General features: G+C 40.5%; 2 protein-coding genes across 2 annotated transcripts; both read left to right on the top strand.

The window, feature by feature from the left end:
• Positions 1–10: 10 nt before the first annotated feature.
• Positions 11–5,417, top strand: LOC138349456 (CD209 antigen-like protein B). The gene is made up of 3 exons (XM_045738821.2): positions 11–274; positions 2,546–2,713; positions 5,156–5,417. Exons 1-3 carry the CDS (start codon positions 85–87, stop codon positions 5,395–5,397), a joined length of 600 nt encoding a protein of 199 aa, XP_045594777.2. The 5' UTR covers positions 11–84; the 3' UTR covers positions 5,398–5,417.
• Positions 5,418–15,411: 9,994 nt separating this feature from the next.
• LOC138349909 (mucin-3A-like) lies at positions 15,412–17,952 on the top strand. Its single transcript, XM_069299900.1, has 2 exons — positions 15,412–16,614; positions 17,713–17,952. Exons 1-2 carry the CDS (start codon positions 15,412–15,414, stop codon positions 17,950–17,952), a joined length of 1,443 nt encoding a protein of 480 aa, XP_069156001.1.
• The last annotated feature ends 4,464 nt before the right edge of the window (positions 17,953–22,416 follow it).

Raw genomic sequence — 22,416 nt, 5'->3', positions numbered from 1 at the left:
CAAGCAAAGGACCCACACACACCGGCGCTCCTCCAGTCGAGGGCTCACATCATCCCGACGCATCGTAGTGAAGCAGGAGATACCATGATGTCTGTCCGACACGTCGTGGTTGTGTGGTGTCTGGCGTGGGCCGCAGCCTCCGCCGCAGATGAAGCAACTGTTGACGAAATGCAGTCATCGTTGGTGGTGTCGCAGTTGGTCTTGTCCCACCAATCAGAAGTGCTGCAGCTGCTGGTTAATGCCACGGAAACAACGCTCCGCATCTTAATGAAAGGTTTGGTTATAGTGTACAACTTCTTAACCTTTGTAAATTCAGGAATTTGGGCACATAAGTATTTACCATACGGTACCAATTACTGTACCCTAACACGAGTCATTAGTCGTGAGATTAATGACTTATTAGTCGTGAGATTAATGACTCATTAGTCGTGAGATTAATGACTCATTAGTCGTTAAATTGGTATTTTTTTCCTTATGACATTCTTCATTTGATGTTTAGTGACTTTAGTGAATATAATTAGTGATCGTGAGCCTAATTTACTCCAAGTAACCTTGGAAGAGTAAAAAATAGTCTTAGACAATAGTCTTAACACGACCTCACAAACAAAAGTGTTACAAAGACTTCACAAACAACAGTGTTACCACGACCTCACAAACAACAGTGTAACCACGACCTCCCTCACAAACAACAGTCTTAAAACTATTGTTTATGAGGTGGTGTTAAGACTATTGTTTGATAGTCACAAACACTAGACGAGTGGTTGGTGATATTACAATGAGAATGTAAAGTGTTCCAACTGTCTGTTTGTACCGTCCGGATGTTAAGGTAATTAAGAACGGATTTTTCCATTTTTACAGCTTTCATCGGTTTGAAAGCAGAGAAGAGACATGAAAATAGATTGTGAACAAGTAGAGCAATATTTAGTGATTTGGATTTTCTACATATAATACGTTCTTTCCTAATTAATAAACATTGATGATATATATTATATATATATATATATATATATATATATATATATATATATATATATATATATATATATATATATATATATATATTATTAAATATGACCGAAAAAGTCGAAAAATCAGTTGTGTATTTGTGAAGTCTTTGAAAATGTAATAAGTTTTACGAAACGCGCCCGTGTCGCGTCAGACTAGAAATAAAAATGAATTTTGGAGAAGTGATTTTTGATTTACCTCCAACAGTGAAGCGTAATGTACGAAAGATTGAGAAAATTCGTGTTAGAATTATTAATCTTACTTTTTCGGTCATATTTAATAATATATGTCTACAGGAAAGACTGCTACCAAAATATACTAATATATATATATATATATATATATATATATATATATATATATATATATATGCGAACAAGCCTGAATGGTCCCCAGGACAATATGCAACTGAAAAATCCCCATTTGGTAAAATGCTATGCCCAAGATTACTATCCGAGTGCCGGCGGTGGGGTGGTTCAAATAGCCTCGGCTATCACCTCATTATGTCCGGTCGTGATGGTCAAGTGGATTAAGGCGTCTTGTACATACCAGTTGTGTGGCTCCTGGGAGTATGGGTTCGAGTCACTTCTGGGGTGTGAGTTTTCAGTTGCATATTGTCCTGGGGACCATTCAGGCTTGTTCGCATTTGTGTTCCTCACGTGTGCCCCAAAGAATGAGGTGATTTGGTAAAATGCTATGCCCAAGATTACTATCCGAGTGCCGGCGGTGGGGTGGTTCAAATAGCCTCGGCTATCACCTCATTATGTCCGGTCGTGATGGTCAAGTGGATTAAGGCGTCTTGTACATACCAGTTGCGTGGCTCCTGGGAGTATGGGTTCGAGTCACTTCTGGGGTGTGAGTTTTCAGTTGCATATTGTCCTGGGGACCATTCAGGCTTGTTCGCATTTGTGTTCCTCACGTGTGCCCCAAAGAATGAGGTGATTTGGTAAAATGCTATGCCCAAGATTACTATCCGAGTGCCGGCGGTGGGGTGGTTCAAATAGCCTCGGCTATCACCTCATTATGTCCGGTCGTGATGGTCAAGTGGATTAAGGCGTCTTGTACATACCAGTTGCGTGGCTCCTGGGAGTATGGGTTCGAGTCACTTCTGGGGTGTGAGTTTTCAGTTATATATATATATATATATATATATATATATATATATATATATATATATATATATATATATATATATATATATATATATATAATGTCGTACCTAGTAGCCAGAATGCACTTCTCAGCCTACTATGCAAGGACCGATTTGCCTAATAAGCCAGAGCCATTGTTTCGTGTTCTGTCTTGTGTTTAGGAATTTAATACCCTATTAATGTATATTATATATATATATATATATATATATATATATATATATATATATATATATATATATATATATATATATATATATATATATATATATATATATATATATATATATATATATATATATATATATATGCAGAAAGCTGCATGAACGCGCAAGCCATATATCACTTCACGAATGATTTGGCTTCACTTTTTTATTTTCTGTTTACAGAGATATCGTGTCCACCGCCTTACACCAGAGTGCTGGACGAGTGCTTCTTCGTCAGCAAGAAGAAGCTGAGCCACAGTGATGCTCGTACACACTGTCAGGGGATGGGGGGCGACCTGGCCACCCCCAGGAACCCCTACGCCCTGGTCTCTTATCTGTACGACAGAGGAGGTACGCTGCTGTCCACCTCTTGAGTCCTTATCTTGCAAATTAATGCTTATTTATAATAGTTTTTTAATTATCAACTAATCTCTTTGTTCTTAGAAAATGGGTTGTTGAGTTTGTGGCTGCATGAAATAGAAACGCAAAACTCAAGTGAAGGTTAGTTAAATAGGCTTGGGACTATTTACTTGGCGACCTTTGAAAGAAATAGTGCTATAGTGATTGTTTTCTTATATAACATAATAATAGCTTCATGCAATGCCAGCGGTAAATGGCTTTCCTTTATTATTATTTATAAACATAAACTGACAATGTGTTCTCTAAAGTGTTTTGATATAAAGGCTTTTGTTTCAAGCTCTTATAATTTACGACGAAATGGAAACACACTAACTACACAGTACTCAGCTTTTTAACTCTGGTGTCTCAGAGCTTCAGAATTTGCTGATTAAGCTTTCACTAATATAATACCCTTATAGAGTATTCTTATAATCGCTTTGATATCGTATATAACTTCTCACCGACATTATTACCGACATTTCACTGGAAGGCAATTACAGTATTCTAAGATTTTGACAAGTTAACCATTTAAATAAAGACAGTATTCAAACCGTGCGAAATACAAAATGAATTCCTCGCGGTCTGTTTAGGAGGAAGAGAGGCGGGAAGCCGGTGATGTATTGAGAAAGACTGCACAGTGCGGTGTTGCACTGGAAATTGCAACAGACTGCCTGTGCTATCTTTTTTCGGTTTTTGAAAACCATATTATGAAAAGTTATTGACATAGTGGTATTACCTGGAGTGGTTTTGGGAGTTCCTCTAACCGCAAAGCCAAACCAGGGGCCGGGCTTGTCTTGCACTACTAAAAAGGTTAGCTTAGGTTGTGATTTTCTATTCAGCTTTTCAAGGTAAACTCAAATATTCACAATAAATTAGTATGTCACATATGCACTTATTCATAAGCAAGATATTGACTATATGCAAGTGCGAGAACGGGTTGCACATATATCCACTACAACCCGGCTGGTCCAACATTTCCTGCAGGTTCTTCATCGGGTCTAGTCTGCATTTCCTACCATATCATTCGCTCCAATATGTGGCTAATTTCACTGTGCATATTAGGGTACCAGGCTTTTTAGTGTTGTCCTGTATGTTGTATATGATACTTTTTTCTCGTCTCCTTACTAGAAAATGCATTATAAGAGCTTAGAGACGATCCCAACAGCTTAGGTGCTTAATCGTATTTAAATGTACCGTACATGTTCTCTGTATTCCCTCTATTTGAGCAATCTCTCCTGCTCTGAAGATGGAAGTGCGTATCAAGCAGTACTCAAGGCGGGACAGCACAACTGATTTGAAGAGTAATAAAAGCATTGAATCCCTAAATTTGAAGGTTCTCATAATCCCCGCTATCATTTGCCTGGTTGGTGACTTACTTGATTTCATATTCTCTTTAGGCGTCGTTAGGTCGTCTGATATCATTATTCCCATTATTACGACAGGGTTGAAAGGGTTGGTTCGGTTTCAACCCTTTTAACCCTGTCGTAGCTCAGTCGATTAAGGCAGTGTCTGGGATGCTCCCGGACGCAGGTTCGAATCTTCGTCACGGTCCTTGTGGATTTGTTCATAATCCTGATCCCTTTCAAGGGCTATATAGTCGTAATGGATTGGCGATTTCCCCCGATAATTACCTTCCATTACCTTGTATCCAGACTTCTTCTCCAAACTACACTGAGCACTTTTGGTAGTGGAACTTTTCATTTCTTTATAAAAATAGAGCTCCAGGAGCTCTATCGATTGTTTCAAGCGCGGGTTGGACAAGTATATGAGTGGGATTGGGTGGTTATAGATAGGAGCTGCCTCGTATGAGCCAATAGGCTTTCTGCAGTTACCTTTGTTCTTATGTTCTTCTTATGTTCTAGGAGTCAGAACCCGGGATGGTTTCTGACTCTTGGATGGGATGCCTGGATGTACAGGCATGTTGCAATTCCTCTTTCAATGTCTGCAATGCTCGTGCTAATACCAGTTCTATTGCAACTCCATCCTTCTAATGGAACGTCCCATTTTGACGTATACTCTACCGAAGGCAAAAAAAAACGTCGTACTAGAAAATGATAGCGGCTCGTGAAATAAACATACTGTCCCATTTTCTGTTTTGGGTACCTGTGGTAGGTTAGGATAAGGGCACGTTAGTACGACAGTTTCTTGACGTTGGGAAAACCCTTAGGAAGACGGGTTGTATATATTGTACAATCTTTTGGCTATTGTTGTTGTTTAAGATTCAGCTACTGGGAACAAAACGCTCCAAGTCGCACGGACTATGGTGAACCCGTAGTAGACTCACCTGGTACTGTATCGGGCCTATAACTTGGTGCTCGATCTTTTGGTATATTTCATACACAAAACAAATCTTCCTGGACCTTCCACTCTAACGCCGTATTTCTATTTTAACAGTAACATTCGCCTGGCTTGGAGCAACAGACGCAAATTCCGCGGAGTGGCGTTGGTTTGACGGCCGGCTCATCTCGGCGGACTTGTGGATGCGAAAACCCGATATGACGGAACCCAGCGGAAAGGACGATCGTGGGAAGGCTGAAGACTGCTGTGAGATGTGGGCAGACTATCATCCTCCTCTTAACGACGCGGTGTGCAACGACCTAAAGATATTTGTGTGTCAGTTTAATCAAGTGAAATAATGGTCATTTGTGTGACTAGTTCTGTTATTTTTTTGTAGTCCCAAACTTGGCTTAAAAATTGGTTCAGAGTTTAGAATGTAAACATTTCTATTTTGTTTCCAGTCAATATTATGTTTAGAGTTAGAGAATAACAACGTAAAGCCCTTTATTTGGGCGTCTACGATTGTGCCGGGACTAGTAACACACTTCCCTGTATATCTGGTATATATATATATATATATATATATATATATATATATATATATATATATATATATATATATATATATATATATATATATATATATATATATATATATATATATATATATATATATATATATATATATATATTTTATTAAATATGACCGAAAAAGTAAGATTAATAATTCTAACACGAATTTTCTCAATCTTTCGTACATTATGCTTCACTGTTGGAGGTAAATCAAAAATCACTTCTCCAAAATTCATTTTTATTTCTAGTCTGACGCGACACGGGCGCGTTTCGTAAAACTTATTACATTTTCAAAGACTTCACAAATACACAACTGATTAGAACTTGCATTTCCCTGATTTTATATCTACTTTTGAGTGAGGTGGGAAGGGTGATGTGGCATTACATTTGAGTGAGGTGGGAAGGATGATGTGGCATTAGAGGATATTAATAGGGTATTAAAAGTATCAACACAAGACAGAACACGAAACAATGGATATTGAATAGAAGTGTTTGTAGAAAGCCTATTGGTCCATATTTCTTGATGCTTCTATATTGGAGCGGAGTCTTGAGGTGGGTAGAATATAGTTGTGCAATAATTGGCTGTTGATTGCTGGTGTTGACTTCTTGATGTGTAGTGCCTCGCAAACGTCAAGCCGCCTGCTATCGCTGTATCTATCGATGATTTCTGTGTTGTTTACTAGGATTTCTCTGGCGATGGTTTGGTTATGGGAAGAGATTATATGTTCCTTAATGGAGCCCTGTTGTTTATGCATCGTTAAACGCCTAGAAAGAGATGTTGTTGTCTTGCCTATATACTGGGTTTTTTGGAGCTTACAGTCCCCAAGTGGGCATTTGAAGGCATAGACGACGTTAGTCTCTTTTAAAGCGTTCTGTTTCGTGTCTGGAGAGTTTCTCATGAGTAGGCTGGCCGTTTTTCTGGTTTTATAGTAAATCGTCAGTTGTATCCTCTGATTTTTGTCTGTAGGGATAACGTTTCTATTAACAATATCTTTCAGGACCCTTTCCTCTGTTTTATGAGCTGTGGAAAAGAAGTTCCTGTAAAATAGTCTAATAGGGGGTATAGGTGTTGTGTTAGTTGTCTCTTCAGAGGTTGCATGGCTTTTCACTTTCCTTCTTATGATGTCTTCGATGAAACCATTGGAGAAGCCGTTATTGACTAGAACCTGCCTTACCCTACAGAGTTCTTCGTCGACTTGCTTCCATTCTGAGCTGTGGCTGAGAGCACGGTCGACGTATGCGTTAACAACACTCCTCTTGTACCTGTCAGGGCAGTCGCTGTTGGCATTTAGGCACATTCCTATGTTTGTTTCCTTTGTGTAGACTGCAGTGTGGAAACCTCCGCCCTTTTCCATGACTGTTACATCTAGAAAAGGCAGCTTCCCATCCTTTTCCGTCTCGTAAGTGAAACGCAGCACGGAACTCTGCTCAAATGCCTCCTTCAGCTCCTGCAGATGTCTGACATCAGGTACCTGTGTAAAAATGTCGTCAACATACCTGCAGTATATGGCCGGTTTCAAGTTCATGTCGACTAAGACTTTTTGCTCGATGGTACCCATGTAGAAGTTTGCAAACAGGACACCTAGGGGAGAACCCATAGCGACCCCATCTACTTGCTTATACATATGCCCATCCGGGCTCAAGAAGGGTGCCTCTTTAGTACAAGCTTGGAGTAGTTTCCTCAGAATACTTTCTGGCATGTCAAGAGGAGTACAGGCTGGATCACGATACACTCTGTCGGCTATCATTCCGATTGTCTCGTCCACAGGTACGTTGGTAAACAGCGATTCTACGTCCAACGAGGCTCTTATCCCTGTGGCCCGTGCGCCCCGCAGTAAGTCCACAAATTCCTTTGGAGACTTCAGGCTGAAGGCGCAAGGAACATAAGGAGTCAGCAGGCCGTTGAGTCGCTTTGCCAATCTGTACGTGGGTGTGGGTATCTGGCTAATGATTGGCCGAAGTGGGTTTCCAGGCTTGTGCGTCTTGACATTTCCATACGCATATCCAGGTTTATATTCCCCAATGATCTTTGGCAGGTGGAGTCCGGATTTCTTGGCGTTCACAGTTTCGATCAGTTTGTTGACCTTTGCTTTTAATTCGGCTGTAGTGTCCTTCGTTACCCTTTGGAACTTAGTTTGGTCAGAGAGTATGATGTTCATTTTCGCCAGATATTCGTCTTTTTTAAGAATGACATATATTGGCGACTTGTCACCTCTCCTGACAACTATCTCCTTGTTCTCGCGAAGGCTTTTAGCTGCCGCTCTAAGCTCGGGGGACAGTATGGTGCTTCTGTAGTTGCCTCGATTCTTTCCTCCTTCTGCAATAAGTTCTGCTTGTAAGGTATCTTTGGTAGTGACCTTCTTTTGTGTCTCGAGGTCGAATATGTCGTCCAACAGAATTTCCAACTCCACTTTCCGGGCCATTTCACTCGGTCTGGACATAACATGACAGTTTATGCCCAGATTTAGGAGAGTGACTTGGTCCTCAGTGAGGTTAATTCCTGCAAGGTTCAGGAAGCCATCTCTTGGTCGTGGAATTGCCATAGGTCCTCCATATAATGTTGTTAGTTTCTTGATAATCCTTGTTTCAGTGCTGAGGTGATGTTGGTCTGTGAGGATGTCGAGGTGTTGTTCAATGCGGGTACGGATACTATGGTCGATGTTGCTATTTCTCCACTCGTTTGTAGCATGAAGTAGTTGCGTTTTTTTGTCTTTGATTTCATTCTCTGCCTTGTATATCTGATCACGAATCAGATCCTGGCGATATTTTATCGTGAAGGCTTGATTCCTTGCTGCTGGGTCGTGCACTTTAACATTAGTATATTTTGGTAGCAGTCTTTCCTGTAGACATATTTTATTAAATATGACCGAAAAAGTAAGATTAATAATTCTAACACGAATTTTCTCAATCTTTCGTACATTATGCATTATGCTTTCGTACATATGCATTATGCATTTCGTATATATACATTATATATATATATATATATATATATATATATATATATATATATATATATATATATATATATATATATATATATATATGTATGTATATATATATATATACTCTACCTTGCACATTTGATGAATATATTCATATACTTCCTTATACACCTCTTGAGGATACCTTGAGGTTATCTTGAGTTGATTTCGGGGCTTTAGTGTCCCCGCGGCCCGGTCCTCGACCAGGCCTCCACCCCCAGGAAGCAGCCCGTGACAGCTGACTAACTCACAGGTACCTATTTACTGCTAGGTAACAGGGGGCATAGGGCAAAGGAAACTCTGCCCATCGTTTCTCACCGGCGCCCGGGATCGAACCCGGGACCACAGGATCACGTGCCCAGCGTGCTGTACGCTCGGCCGGCCGGCCCCATATCTTATATATACCAAATCATACCTCATATAAAGGTACAGTATACCCATACATGAGTACTTCCTTGAGCACATGGTATATATGCATATAAATATAAATTTCCTTATGTACAGTCGCGGTCAAAAATCTTTTTCCATGGGTAGGAGGGATGGGGTAGTGGAGGGGGGTGTGTGTTAGACATACCTTGAGGTTACCTTGAGGTGCTTCCGGGGCTTAGCGTCCCCGCGGCCCGGTTGTCGACCAGGCCTCCTGGTTGCCGGACTGATCAACCAGGCTGTTGGACGCGGCTGCTCGCAGCCTGACGTATGAGTCACAGCCTGGTTGATCAGGTATCCTTTGGAGGTGCTTATCCAGTTCTCTCTTGAACAGTGTGAGGGGTCGGCCAGTTATGCCCCTTATGTGTAGTGGAAGTGTGTTGAACAGTCTCGGGCCTCTGATGTTGATAGAGTTCTCTCTCAGAGTATCTGTTGCACCTCTGCTCTTCAACGGGGGTATTCTGCACATCCTGCCATGCCTCCTGGTATGGCATGGCAACACTGCTTTTCGAGGCGCCAAGATGTTTCCACAATTAGCCGCATTGTTTTTGTTTTATATTGTCGACTAATTTAATATTTGCAATGTATTTGTTGAGAAAAACTGCTTTTTACTGTTAATAATTTTAATGAATGCTATTTGGTATCATAATTCTCTTTTCGTGCCAAACTGGATCATGTGATCAACGACAATCCAGGAAGTGTGTAACACTCCTTATGGCTTCCATTGGCAATAGTAAATAACCAGCATATAATGAATGAAAGCCGAAGTTTCAGCCCCGCTCCTGTGCCAGGTAAGTCCATCATGGGCTCACCATAGCCCGTGCTACTTGGAACTTTTAGTTTCCAGTAGCTGAATATTAAAGAACAACAACGAATGCAAGCCCAGGTCGCTTGTGTCATTGATTACGATTGGACCTTCAGACAGATTGTTATTATACTGTTTTATACAACATACTGCTATATGTTGTTATTATACTGTTGTTATTATAAGTTTAGATTTAGGAAAGACTTGGGTAAATACTGGTTCAGTAACAGGGTTGTTGATTTGTGGAACCAATTTCCGCGTAACATTGTGGTGGTGGGGTCCCTCGATTGTTTCAAGCGTGGGTTGGACATGTATATGAGTGGGATTGGGTGGTTATAAATAGAAGCTGCCTCGTATGGGCCAATACGCCTTCTGCAGTTGCCTTTGTTCTTATGTTCTTATGTTTTAATAGTATCACCAGTTATATAAGTACTGTTTATTTTCATTATGTATGCCTAGTAGTTACATACCAATATGATTTTTTGTTTTGTTTTTGTTTTACTGTGAATGTCCTTATTTGTGTTTAACATTATGCTGTTTTATTGGCTAATAAAAAGTGCAAATAGCATCTGAATCTGTATTAGCTATAGAGGAGGGAAGTGCGCATGAGAGAAAGAGACAAATAGAAGCAGTAAGTTATATGATTAGATATTAAATTAAAAAAAAAGATTGTTTTAAAATGTGTGATACGGTTATAATAGCTGCATATTTTTAATTTATTATTTGGTAAATACTCATTTCGTTTCTAAAATTTCATTTCTAAACCAAATCTAGTAATTACCTAAGTGTAGTTACAGGATGAGAGCTACACTCATGGTGTCCCGTCTTCCCAGTACTCTTTGTCGTGTAACGCTTTGAAGCTACTGACGGCTTTGGTCTCCGCCACCTTCTTAATTAATTTGTTCCAACCGTCTGCCATTCGTTTTTGCGAAATTGAATTTTCTTAAATTTCTTAGATATCTTATTTTTTTAGTTAGCTTAAATCTATTATCTCTTGTTCTTGAAGTTGCAGATCTCAGAAATTCTTTCTTGTCAATTTTGTCGATTCCCGTGACTATTTTATATGTAGTGATCATATCACCTCTTTTTCTTCAGTCTTCTAGTTTTGGTATATTTAATGGCTCTGGCCTCACCTCGTGGCTCTTGTCTTTCAGTATTACACACTTCTCCTCACTTACCAAGTAGACCAACGTGTTAGCAAGTTATCCTTGTGGCGAACTGAGCAATCCTGTACCTTTGGGAAGAATTATTAGTTGTAATTAGCGCAGATAGGATTAGTGTAAAACTTCCTGGAATGTTGAATTCTTAGGGAAAAGTTATGTGGAATTAACAGGCATCTAATTGCCTGTCATAAAACTTCTGAGATTTGGAGCAATTCTATTTCTCTTGATCTAATTGCTTCATTATTTAATTGCAAGGCTTTGCACCTTTACTGTTGATGTGCTTCTTAAGACACGGGCCTCTTACAACCGCTGCATATTCCAACTTTGGTCTCACAGTGGTCGTGAACAATGGCTTTAGTATTTCACCATGCATGTGTTGAAAAGCACTTCTGAAATAAGAAAGTGTAGTATAGGTTCCTCGCACTAAGTTCTTAAGTGGTCTTTGGATGATATTTATATATATTTAGTACCACTCCTAAATCTCTTTCTTTGTCAGAATTTTGCAAAGCTTTTTCCCAATATTTTGTAGGTTGGGTGTGGCCTATTTTCTCCTATTTCACATTCCATAACGTGGTATTTATTCACCTTGAATTACATTTGCTAAATTGTGCTCTGTGCACTTATTTTATTCAGGTCTTCTTCAAAGGCATGGCAATCGTCTAAGTTTCTTATCTTCTCCAGTATCTTCACATCATCAGCAAACTTGTTCATTTATAACACCATATTCCTTCCGCTAAGTTGTTTGTAGACAATAAACATTACCGGTGCAAGAACTGGACCCTGTGGTACTCCGCTGTAAGACAGCTACAGTTACGAGAATACATATGCCTGAGATCTTCACTGTATTATCAAGGAATTTAGTAAGAGTCTTTCATAGCATTGGAATTTTGATGTTTCCAATATAATACTAGCAAGGATTCTAGTAATGTTGATGTTTATTATTGACAGTATTAGACTTTTTAACGTTTAAAAATTTCAAGTTCATCGTAGCATTATATTAGATTTTTTTATGTTTACTAGTCATTGATAGTATACTAATTGTGAAGGTGTATATATATATATAAAGAAAAAAGGTAAGGGGGTGGTAGGAGAAAAGCACACAGAAACTGTATTGGAGGGGACCCACATTCCCTCCAATGCGTTATGTGTGGTTTCCTCCGAGGCTATGGGTCCCCCTTCTTCCAGCCAGAGGTGGTACTCCCTTCCCTATATATATATATATATATATATGTCGTACCTAGTAGCCAGAACTCACTTCTCAGCCTACTATTCAAGGCCCGATTTGCCTAATAAGCCAAGTTTTCCTGAATTAATATATTTACTATAATTTTTTTCTTATGAAATGATAAAGCAACCCTTTTATCTATGTATGAGGTCAATTTTTTTTTATTGGAGTTAAAATTAACGTAGATATATGACCGAACCTAACCAACCCTACCTAACCTAACCTAACCTATATTTATAGGTAAGGTTAGGTTAGGTAGCCAAAAAAAGCTAGGTTAGGTTAGGTTAGGTAGGTTAGGTAGACGAAAAAACATTAATTCATGAAAACTTGGCTTATTAGGCAAATCGGGCCTTGAATAGTAGGCTGAGAAGTGCGTTCTGGCTATTAGGTACGACATATATATATATATATATATATATATATATATATATATATATATATATATATATATATATATATATATATATATATATATATTCAGAATACATTCACGGAAATCATCATTTGTTTCACACGGAGGTCAATTTAGTACGCGATAAGCATTTATATTTTGCTTGAGATGCAAATAGATGCACTCTACATGGCCAGAGAGGTGAGGGCCTCGACCCTTGGGGGTGGTAGAGGGGGAGGGGGGTGAAACCTCGTCCAATTTGGGTGAGGTTTCGACACTCGGTAGTGAAACCTTAACCAATGCGATGTACTAATCAAAAGTACGGGAAGCACACACACACACACACACACACACACACACACACACACACACACACACACACACACACACATATACACACTTACACACTTACACACACACACACACACACACACACACACACACACACACACACACACACACACACACACACACACACTCACACACTCACACACACACACACACACACACACACACACACACACACACACACACACACACACTCACACACACACATACACACACACACACACAAGGCACTTTGCCTGCCACTCTCCATAGTGTATAGTAAGTCACTAGAGACGGGAGACCTACCAGAAATATGGAAGACGGCGAATGTGGTCCGAATATACAAAAAGGGCGACAGACAAGAGGCACTGAACTACAGGCCAGTGTCCTTGACTTGTATACCATGCAAGGTGATGGAGAAGATCGTGAGAAAAAAACCTGGTAACACATCTGGAGAGAAGGGACTTCGTGACAAATCGCCAACATGGATTCAGGGAGGGTAAATCTTGCCTTACAGGCTTGATAGAATTCTACGATCAGGTGACACAGATTAAGCAAGAAAGAGAGGGCTGGGCGGACTGCATTTTCTTGGATTGTCGGAAAGCCTTTGACACAGTACCGCATAAGAGGCTGGTACATAAGCTGGAGAGACAGGCAGGTGTAGCTGGTAAGGTGCTCCAGTGGATAAGGGAGTATCTAAGCAATAGGAAGCAGAGAGTTACGGTGAGGGGTGAGACCTCCGATTGGCGTGAAGTCACCAGTGGAGTCCCACAGGGCTCTGTACTCGGTCCTATCTTGTTTCTGATATATGTAAATGATCTCCCGGAGGGTATCGATTCATTTCTCTCAATGTTTGCGGACGATGCTAAAATTATGAGAAGGATTAAAACAGAAGAGGACTGTTTGAGGCTTCAAGAAGACCTAGACAAGCTGAAGGAATGGTCGAACAAATGGTTGTTAGAGTTTAACCCAACCAAATGTAATGTAATGAAGATAGGTGTAGGGAGCAGGAGGCCAGATACAAGGTATCATCTGGGAGAGGAAATTCTTCAGGAGTCAGAGAAGGAAAAAGACTTGGGGGTTGATATCACGCCAGACCTGTCTCCTGCAGCACATATCAAGCGGATAACATCAGCGGCATATGCCAGGCTGGCCAACATACGAACGGCATTCAGAAACTTGTGTAAAGAATCATTCAGAACTTTGTATACCACATATGTCAGGCCAATCCTGGAGTATGCAGCCCCAGCATGGAGTCCATATCTAGTCAAGGATAAGACTAAACTGGAAAAGGTTCAAAGGTTTGCCACCAGACTAGTACCCGAGCTGAGAGGTATGAGCTACGAGGAGAGACTACGGGAATTAAACCTCACTTCGCTGGAAGACAGAAGAGTTAGGGGGGACATGATCACCACATTCAAGATTCTGAAGGGGATTGATAGGGTAGATAAAGACAGTCTATTTAACACAAGGGGCACACGTACTAGGGGACACAGGTGGAAACTGAGTGCCCAAATGAGCCACAGAGATATTAGAAAGAACTTTTTTAGTGTCAGAGTGGTTGACAAATGGAATGCATTAGGAAGTGATGTTGTGGAGGCTGACTCCATACACAGTTTCAAGTGTAGATATGACAGAGCCCGATAGGCTCAGGAATCTGTACACCTGTTGATTGACGGTTGAGAGGCGGGACCAAAGAGCCAGAGCTCAACCCCCGCAAACACAACTAGGTGAGTACTAGGTGAGTACACACACACACACACACACACACACACACACACACACACACACACACACACAGCTATAGGTACACCAGCAGGACTCCAAGCTCCACAAACCCTCATTATATCATATATTATCATTATACGAGCCTTATTATCGAGAGATTCGACACTTATTTATATCGGCGACTCAAACTGCCGGCAGGAAAACGAGCGTTCGAGACGATGAAGTCATAAGAGACTCAGAGCCATAAACAACACATTCCACCTTCTGCCAGTGATTACAGGATGTGTCTCAACCGCCCGTACGGCTCGCTCAATCACGGTGTAAATAGCTGTTACCATGCCCCCTCCGTCAATCACTCTCCCCCCGTCATTTAACAAGGTTACAACATCCGTTTTAGCACTCGGATCGTTTTAATTTCTATACTCAGTTCCGCCCTGGTGATTATACGGGGAAGCTCAGGTTGTGGGACTTCTACACTGAAGCCAAGATTGTCAGAGAATGCGTTGACTCCTGATCCGGTGGTTCTGGTTGTGTCCGGTGGTTCTGGTTGTGTCCGGTGGTTCTGGTTGTGTCCGGTGGTTCTGGTTGTGTCCGGTGCTTCTGGTTGTGTCCGGTGGTTCTGGTTGTGTCCAGTATGCCTTGTTATGTCCAGGATAGCGTTTGAATGGCATTGAAGGGGAATTGAGCCAGAATTGGCTGGTTGCAAAGACTTCACCAAATATGACATGTGGTGTACACGGCCTCAGTTGTGATGTCAGCCATTGGTAATGTCCAGCGCTTTTGTTGTCACCAAACAATATTTCCCACCTCTGTTGTCAGTGTTCAGTCATTCTCATCTGTTGTCGCCAGTCATCTCATTCCCACCTTTGTTGTCAGTGTTCAGTCATTCTCATCTGTTGTCACCAGTCATCTCATTCCCACCTTTGTTGTCAGTGTTCAGTCATTCTCATCTGTTGTCGCCAGTCATCTCATTCCCACCTTTGTTGTCAGTGTTCAGTCATTCTCATCTGTTGTCGCCAGTCATCTCATTCCCACCTTTGTTGTCAGTGTTCAGTCATTCTCATCTGTTGTCGCCAGTCATCTCATTCCCACCTTTGTTGTCAGTGTTCAGTCATTCTCATCTGTTGTCGCCAGTCATCTCATTCCCACCTTTGTTGTCAGTGTTCAGTCATTCTCATCTGTTGTCACCAGTCATCTCATTCCCACCTTTGTTGTCAGTGTTCAGTCATTCTCATCTGTTGTCGCCAGTCATCTCATTCCCACCTTTGTTGTCAGTGTTCAGTCATTCTCATCTGTTGTCGCCAGTCATCTCATTCCCACCTTTGTTGTCAGTGTTCAGTCATTCTCATCTGTTGTCACCAGTCATCTCATTCCCACCTTTGTTGTCAGTGTTCAGTCATTCTCATCTGTTGTCACCAGTCATCTCATTCCCACCTTTGTTGTCAGTGTTCAGTCATTCTCATCTGTTGTCACCAGTCATCTCATTCCCACCTTTGTTGTCAGTGTTCAGTCATTCTCATCTGTTGTCACCAGTCATCTCATTCCCACCTTTGTTGTCAGTGTTCAGTCATTCTCATCTGTTGTCGCCAGTCATCTCATTCCCACCTTTGTTGTCAGTGTTCAGTCATTCTCATCTGTTGTCGCCAGTCATCTCATTCCCACCTTTGTTGTCAGTGTTCAGTCATTCTCATCTGTTGTCGCCAGTCATCTCATTCCCACCTTTGTTGTCAGTGTTCAGTCATTCTCATCTGTTGTCGCCAGTCATCTCATTCCCACCTTTGTTGTCAGTGTTCAGTCATTCTCATCTGTTGTCGCCAGTCATCTCATTCCCACCTTTGTTGTCAGTGTTCAGTCATTCTCATCTGTTGTCGCCAGTCATCTCATTCCCACCTTTGTTGTCAGTGTTCAGTCATTCTCATCTGTTGTCACCAGTCATCTCATTCCCACCTTTGTTGTCAGTGTTCAGTCATTCTCATCTGTTGTCGCCAGTCATCTCATTCCCACCTTTGTTGAGAATAAATGTAAAAATCCTGCTTCAGATTATATATATATATATATATATATATATATATATATATATATATATATATATATATATATATATATAATCTTCGTTACAACTTTCATCGACAATTTATTTAAAAAAAAAATGTGAGGCAACAACCATAAATAATAATTTAGCGAATTACTGCAGGACAAAGCTGATGATTCCCCCCCACCCCCACCCCCCATAGATGATATTACACGAAGAAATCCACAAGGGCCGTGATGGGGGTTCGAACCTACGTCCGGGATGATCCCAGACGCTACCACCATTTCATAGCCCATACCAGAGCATCCCATCTCGCTCATCCCATGACTGCCATCAGGTTAATGGAGGTCCGGCTATTGACGGCTTCTGCTTTATCTAAGGTGTAATGTTCATGCATTAGGTGAAAATTACAAGTTATTTTATTAAGGTTAAGTTGACAACAACAACAAAAGGGCTGGCCAGTAAGACAATGCAACTAATACTTATACGCAATACGCTACTTAGAATAAGTAGAGAACAAGGGAGAAAATATATATGGGCGAATTACTGACTGACAGTGTCTATATATATCTATATAAAAGTTGCTGATGAAGCTGTAAGAATCTGAAATAGCTGCTGGTGAAGCTGTATAATTACCCATTTTTGACAGTCGTTACGATATCTCGCCCCATTATAACGCTTTATAACCCCCCATTATAAACGCCTTCCAGAGAGAGTGAGAGAGAGAGAGAGAGAGAGAGAGAGAGAGAGAGAGAGAGAGAGAGAGAGAGAGAGAGAGAGAGAGAGAGAGAGAGAGAGAGAGAGACCTACATTCACCCACAAATGACACGTAGGACTGCCAAGGGGAATACTGATGCTAGGAGGTATACACATTAATGTGTAATGAGAACTATGGGTGTGTGCACGTCTACGTTTGCGTATTATTCGTATCATGCAAGATGACGTCTGGTGTAAAGCTCTGACGTCATCTCCGTCGACAAGCCTGTAAAGGATTCATAACCTTGTACAACCAATGGGAAGAGCCCTTTGGTCGTCAGCGAGATCACCACCTACGTGATTGGATTGCTGTACATTACGTGCTCCCGTGCCACGCGCGTGATTCGACCGCTCTACGTCACGTGCTTCCGTGCCACAACAGAGTCTTCACAGAGAACCTCACTTCTCTGCGATCTCTTTGAGCAGACACAATCACATTTTGAAGTGAGACTTACTCGAGGCCCAGCTCCTCTGCAGACTCGATTGCCTGCTTCAGAGGAGTGAAGCAGCAGCCTCTGACGGGACAGCAGCAGATCAAAGATCCCGGGTGAGACAGAAACGGTTGAGCACGTTTCCTTTCCCCCTTGTATCCTCTATTTACATAGTTGTCCATATGGGGCTCCCGGGAATCAGGCAACTGTTGTGGGGTTGCCTCATGGGAAAGGGGGAAAGGTGAGGCAGGGGGGGGGGGGGGGAAGGGGACCTAGATACAGACCTAAAATACATATGTACAATAGCATGTATTGTGAGAGAGTACAGCAGAATACAGCGCAATCAACTTACAACAGATCAACGTTCATTTACAGCTTGAGTCAGAGAACAGAGAGGCAACGGCTGAACAGAACAATTTAGGTCATAGACTAGAAGAAGTGGTTACTGAGAAACAGAGAATCGGATCAGGACTAAGAACTAGAAGACAGCAGAGTTGAATACATCTAAGAAGAACTGAACACAATACAGCAGAAAAGGCGACAACAGCCAAGAATAACATAAAACAACAGAACGTGAAACTATCCTTTAAGTATAAACCCGTTCTTAACTCTGCATAAAAGAACTCGTCAATTCATACAACTCATGTACAGTAATAATAATAATGCTAAAACATTATTTTTATTTCGTCAACTAACGACATGATTAGCGTTTCCCTCTGAGGGTGAGAAGCAGCAACGATCAGATATATATATATATATATATATATATATATATATATATATATATATATATATATATGTCGTACCTAGTAGCCAGAACGCACTTCTCAGCCTACTATGCAAGGCCCGATTTGCCTAATAAGCCAAGTTTTCATGAATTAATATATTTTCTCAATTTTTTTTCTTATGAAGTGATAAAGCTACCCATTTCATTATGTATGAGGTCAATTTTTTTATTGAAGTTAAAATTAACGTAGATATATGACCGAACCTAACCAACCCTACCTAACCTAACCTATCTTTGTAGGTTAGGTTAGGTAGCCGAAAAAGTTAGGTTAGGTTAGGTTAGGTAGGTTAGGTAGTCGAAAAACAATTAATTCATGAAAACTTGGCTTATTAGGCAAATCGGGCCTTGCATAGTAGGCTGAGAAGTGCGTTCTGGCTATTAGGTACGACATTATATATATATATATATATATATATATATATATATATATGTCCTGGGGACCATTCAGGCTTGTTCGCATATATATATATATATATATATATATATATATATATATATATATATATATATATATATATATATATATATATATATATATATATATACACACACATAGAAGACACTTAATAAATATTACAGAAATGTCAATGGAAATTATAAAAGTACCGAATCGAGAGAAATCTTGTCACAATTCCACCTTACAGACGTATTTCGCTGCGACCTGCACAACGCTCCATGATCAAATAAATGTGTCCTCTCAGAGGGAAATTTGGATCAAGACCTATATCGAAGGGTGATATAGGTATCAGCTATCACTGGAGCTATATCACAGCGGTGATGCGATATAGCTTCTTGGTATATAATCACCAGTTCCCGACTTTCCTTAACGCACCGTATTAGACGAATCGACTACTATTAGCTTTTTAATGCAACAGATATCTATGACGAGAGATATCGGGTCACTTTGACAGGGTTCAGGGAACCAAACGGATGGGTGGAGATGGGAGATAGGTAGAAGACATGACCATACTGGCAAGAAATCTCATGGTATCTGAATAACTAATGGAAGGACATGAAGATAAAAAAAATATGTTGCATCATGCTTGCTTGAAGAAATGTTTCGGTCGGGAACTTCAAACGATTTTAATATCTCTCTTTCGTTTTCTAAAATATAAAAATATTCTATGGATACTGTATTTATTTTTTTTAAGATCACAGTGGGTGGGAATCTCCCGGAATCCTAATAACTAGCGGCGAGAGATAATACTAATTATAAATTTATATTTAGGTAAAAGTACATGTATATTGACCTGGATAACATGTTGCACTACACTTAAGAAATGTTTTGAACGGTTACTTCAACATTTTAATAATTTATCTGTCACTCTAAAATGAATGTTGTCTATGAATATGGTAGGATTTTGCTCTAACTTTCTTTTTAATCTACTTACCATCATGTAGTAACTCATGAGAGACAAGCAACATATCCAAGAGTGTTTCAATTACAAACAAAAATGAACAAAATCCGGCGTCACTTATTTATGAAGAAAATTAAGATGGAATATTATGGTTGAGTCTTCATTCAAAATCATCTAATCTCGTTAACAATACTTTCGCCACACTTCATTATTTAAAAAAACAGGAATTAAAAACAACAACATTAGAATGCCGGGTTTGAAAAACATAAAAGTAGTTTCAGAGACATGTTCTCCGCATTGAAGATTGTGAAAAGAATTTACCATTTTTGTAATCTTATCCAAGTCACTTGAAATGAGAGAAGAGCAGTGGCAAGTTACTGAAAAGATATATATGTTCCAGCAAAATACAAGAACATGTTATAAATTATGAGGAGAAAGCCCTAAGCCAAAATGACTATGGAAGGGGAAATGAGGATAGGATAGAATGTGGGATGCTAATATGGAGGGAAGGAACGAATGCTAAACTCAACTGGACAGTCGGGGATCGAACGCCGACCATGCAAGAGGCCAGGTCGTCGCTCTATCAATCAGAGCAAGAAAATAAAGCCTCATGATTTAGGAAGTATCAAACTCCCCCGCCCGCCATCCTGTTACCTAGCGCAGTAGTCTACGTATTCGGCTAATAACAGCTTTTTGACACACTGTATTCCCCTTTATATAGTCTAGGGTAGCTGCACAATTGCAGATGTACCTTAATGTTTTAATAAAAAAAAAAATCCGAGAGTTCGATCACCGGGCGGGACAGAGATGACTGGGCAAATTTCCTTTCACCTGATGGGAATTATTCACGTAGCAGTAAATAGGTACCCCTGAAGTTAGGCAAGTTAGCTAATTAATTAGTGAGTTAGGTCAAAAGTTGTGCGTTGTATCCCATGGAAGGTTTAATCATTTATTATTTATTTGTGCGTTGTATCCCATGGTTAAGGGAGACCTAGATCAGCACAACAGGTTTCCTGCCCAACAATAGGAAACTACAAGGTCAACCAGATACCTAACCAACCTATTCTTGAAACCTGTTCACCTGTCACAATAATGCTAGCTGACAAAACAATTAATTCCATGACTTGAACAATAGAACAGCAAGTGATGTAATTACACAATGAAGAATGGACGCCGGTTCAGGTAGTGGAAATTAGACACCCATTAACCCACACATCTGAAAATTTTAGAACGCGTCGACTTGATCATAATGGTTCAGGAGGGACTCAAACGACGTCACTCCCTTTATTGACAGTTTCAGGCTAGGTGTTAAATTTTCAGTCACGTTATCGTGACTTACTGTCTACATAGGGGAAACAAAACAAAATCTTGTCTGAGAGAAGTATCGCATTTTCACGGTAGAATGGTTGGGAACAGACAGGAAAAAGAGGAGGTTTCTGTACAACCTATACAGATTCAGGTCGCAATAACTGACAGAACTTAATTGGTTAAGAAACTGCCTGCCAATTTAACGACAGTAAGAGGCACAAAAATTAGGAATTAGGAAATGTCGTTATAGAGTACTGCTAGGACTTCAGAACGGAAATATATTCAGAAGCCTCCAGTAAATTCCAATTGTGGAGCCCTGGGAGCTGCTGAGGTCCATCCAGAAAGACTTGGGGAAAAGATGTAGGGTGCAGTCGTATGAATGGCTACTAAACTTCATCCTTGTTAAGTGCAAAGTCATGAAACTTGACATGGGAATGAGGAGGAGGAGTAGGAGGAGGAGGAGGCCAGAGTAACCATCACAAGACTGAAAGTACCGGGGCTAAAGAGAAAATCTGTGAGTAATCTTTGAAATCGAACCTTTCTTCGGAGGCGCACACAAGTAGAACCTCAGTCAAATACTGCTATGTTGGCGAACGCCAGGACCGCCATCATGAACTAAAACAAAGGATGATTTCAAAACGCATTATCCCAACACATGTCTGTACAGTGTTAGAGGTATTGAGTATCAGTGTATTTCCCATTATAGTAGTAGTAGGCATCCTTCAGTCTCCGAAGACTATGGAGTTGCGCCCTGACAGGGCGCAAAGCCTGGGTAGGTAGATATGGAGGAGAAGCTGTTACCCATGCAGCAGGTCCCCCCTCTTCACGTTGCTGAAATTATCCAATAGAAAGGCAAATGCCAATACACATGGTTCCAGCAACGTCGCAGGAGCTGCCAGAACGAGGTCGACGTCAACAACGAACTGCCTTAGGGGCTCCTCCCATAATAGTAGTAGTAGTAGTATCAGTGTGAACCCTTTTCTCTCCCAAAGTCTCCTAATAAAACTCACAAAACGACGATTGAAAAGAGAAGTTTAGATATATGCTACAAGACTTGTCCTGGAAATTAAAGGACTGAACTACG

This window comes from Procambarus clarkii, chromosome 43, assembly GCF_040958095.1.
Source record: "Procambarus clarkii isolate CNS0578487 chromosome 43, FALCON_Pclarkii_2.0, whole genome shotgun sequence".
Taxonomy (NCBI): domain Eukaryota; kingdom Metazoa; phylum Arthropoda; class Malacostraca; order Decapoda; family Cambaridae; genus Procambarus; species Procambarus clarkii.
The sequence above is the reverse complement of the archived record's forward strand: the minus strand, read 5'-3'. Positions and strand labels throughout refer to the sequence as shown.

Bases quoted from the DNA above. Each gene is read 5' to 3' on its own strand.
- LOC138349456 (XM_045738821.2), top strand. From the start codon at position 85: ATGATGTCTGTCCGACACGTCGTGGTTGTGTGGTGTCTGGCGTGGGCC. The intron at 275-2,545 runs GTTTGGTTATAG...TTCTGTTTACAG, and splicing joins GCTCCGCATCTTAATGAAAG to AGATATCGTGTCCACCGCCT. The intron at 2,714-5,155 runs GTACGCTGCTGT...CTATTTTAACAG, and splicing joins TTATCTGTACGACAGAGGAG to TAACATTCGCCTGGCTTGGA.
- LOC138349909 (XM_069299900.1), top strand. From the start codon at position 15,412: ATGTCAGCCATTGGTAATGTCCAGCGCTTTTGTTGTCACCAAACAATA. The intron at 16,615-17,712 runs GTCAGTGTTCAG...ACCAATGGGAAG, and splicing joins ATCTCATTCCCACCTTTGTT to AGCCCTTTGGTCGTCAGCGA.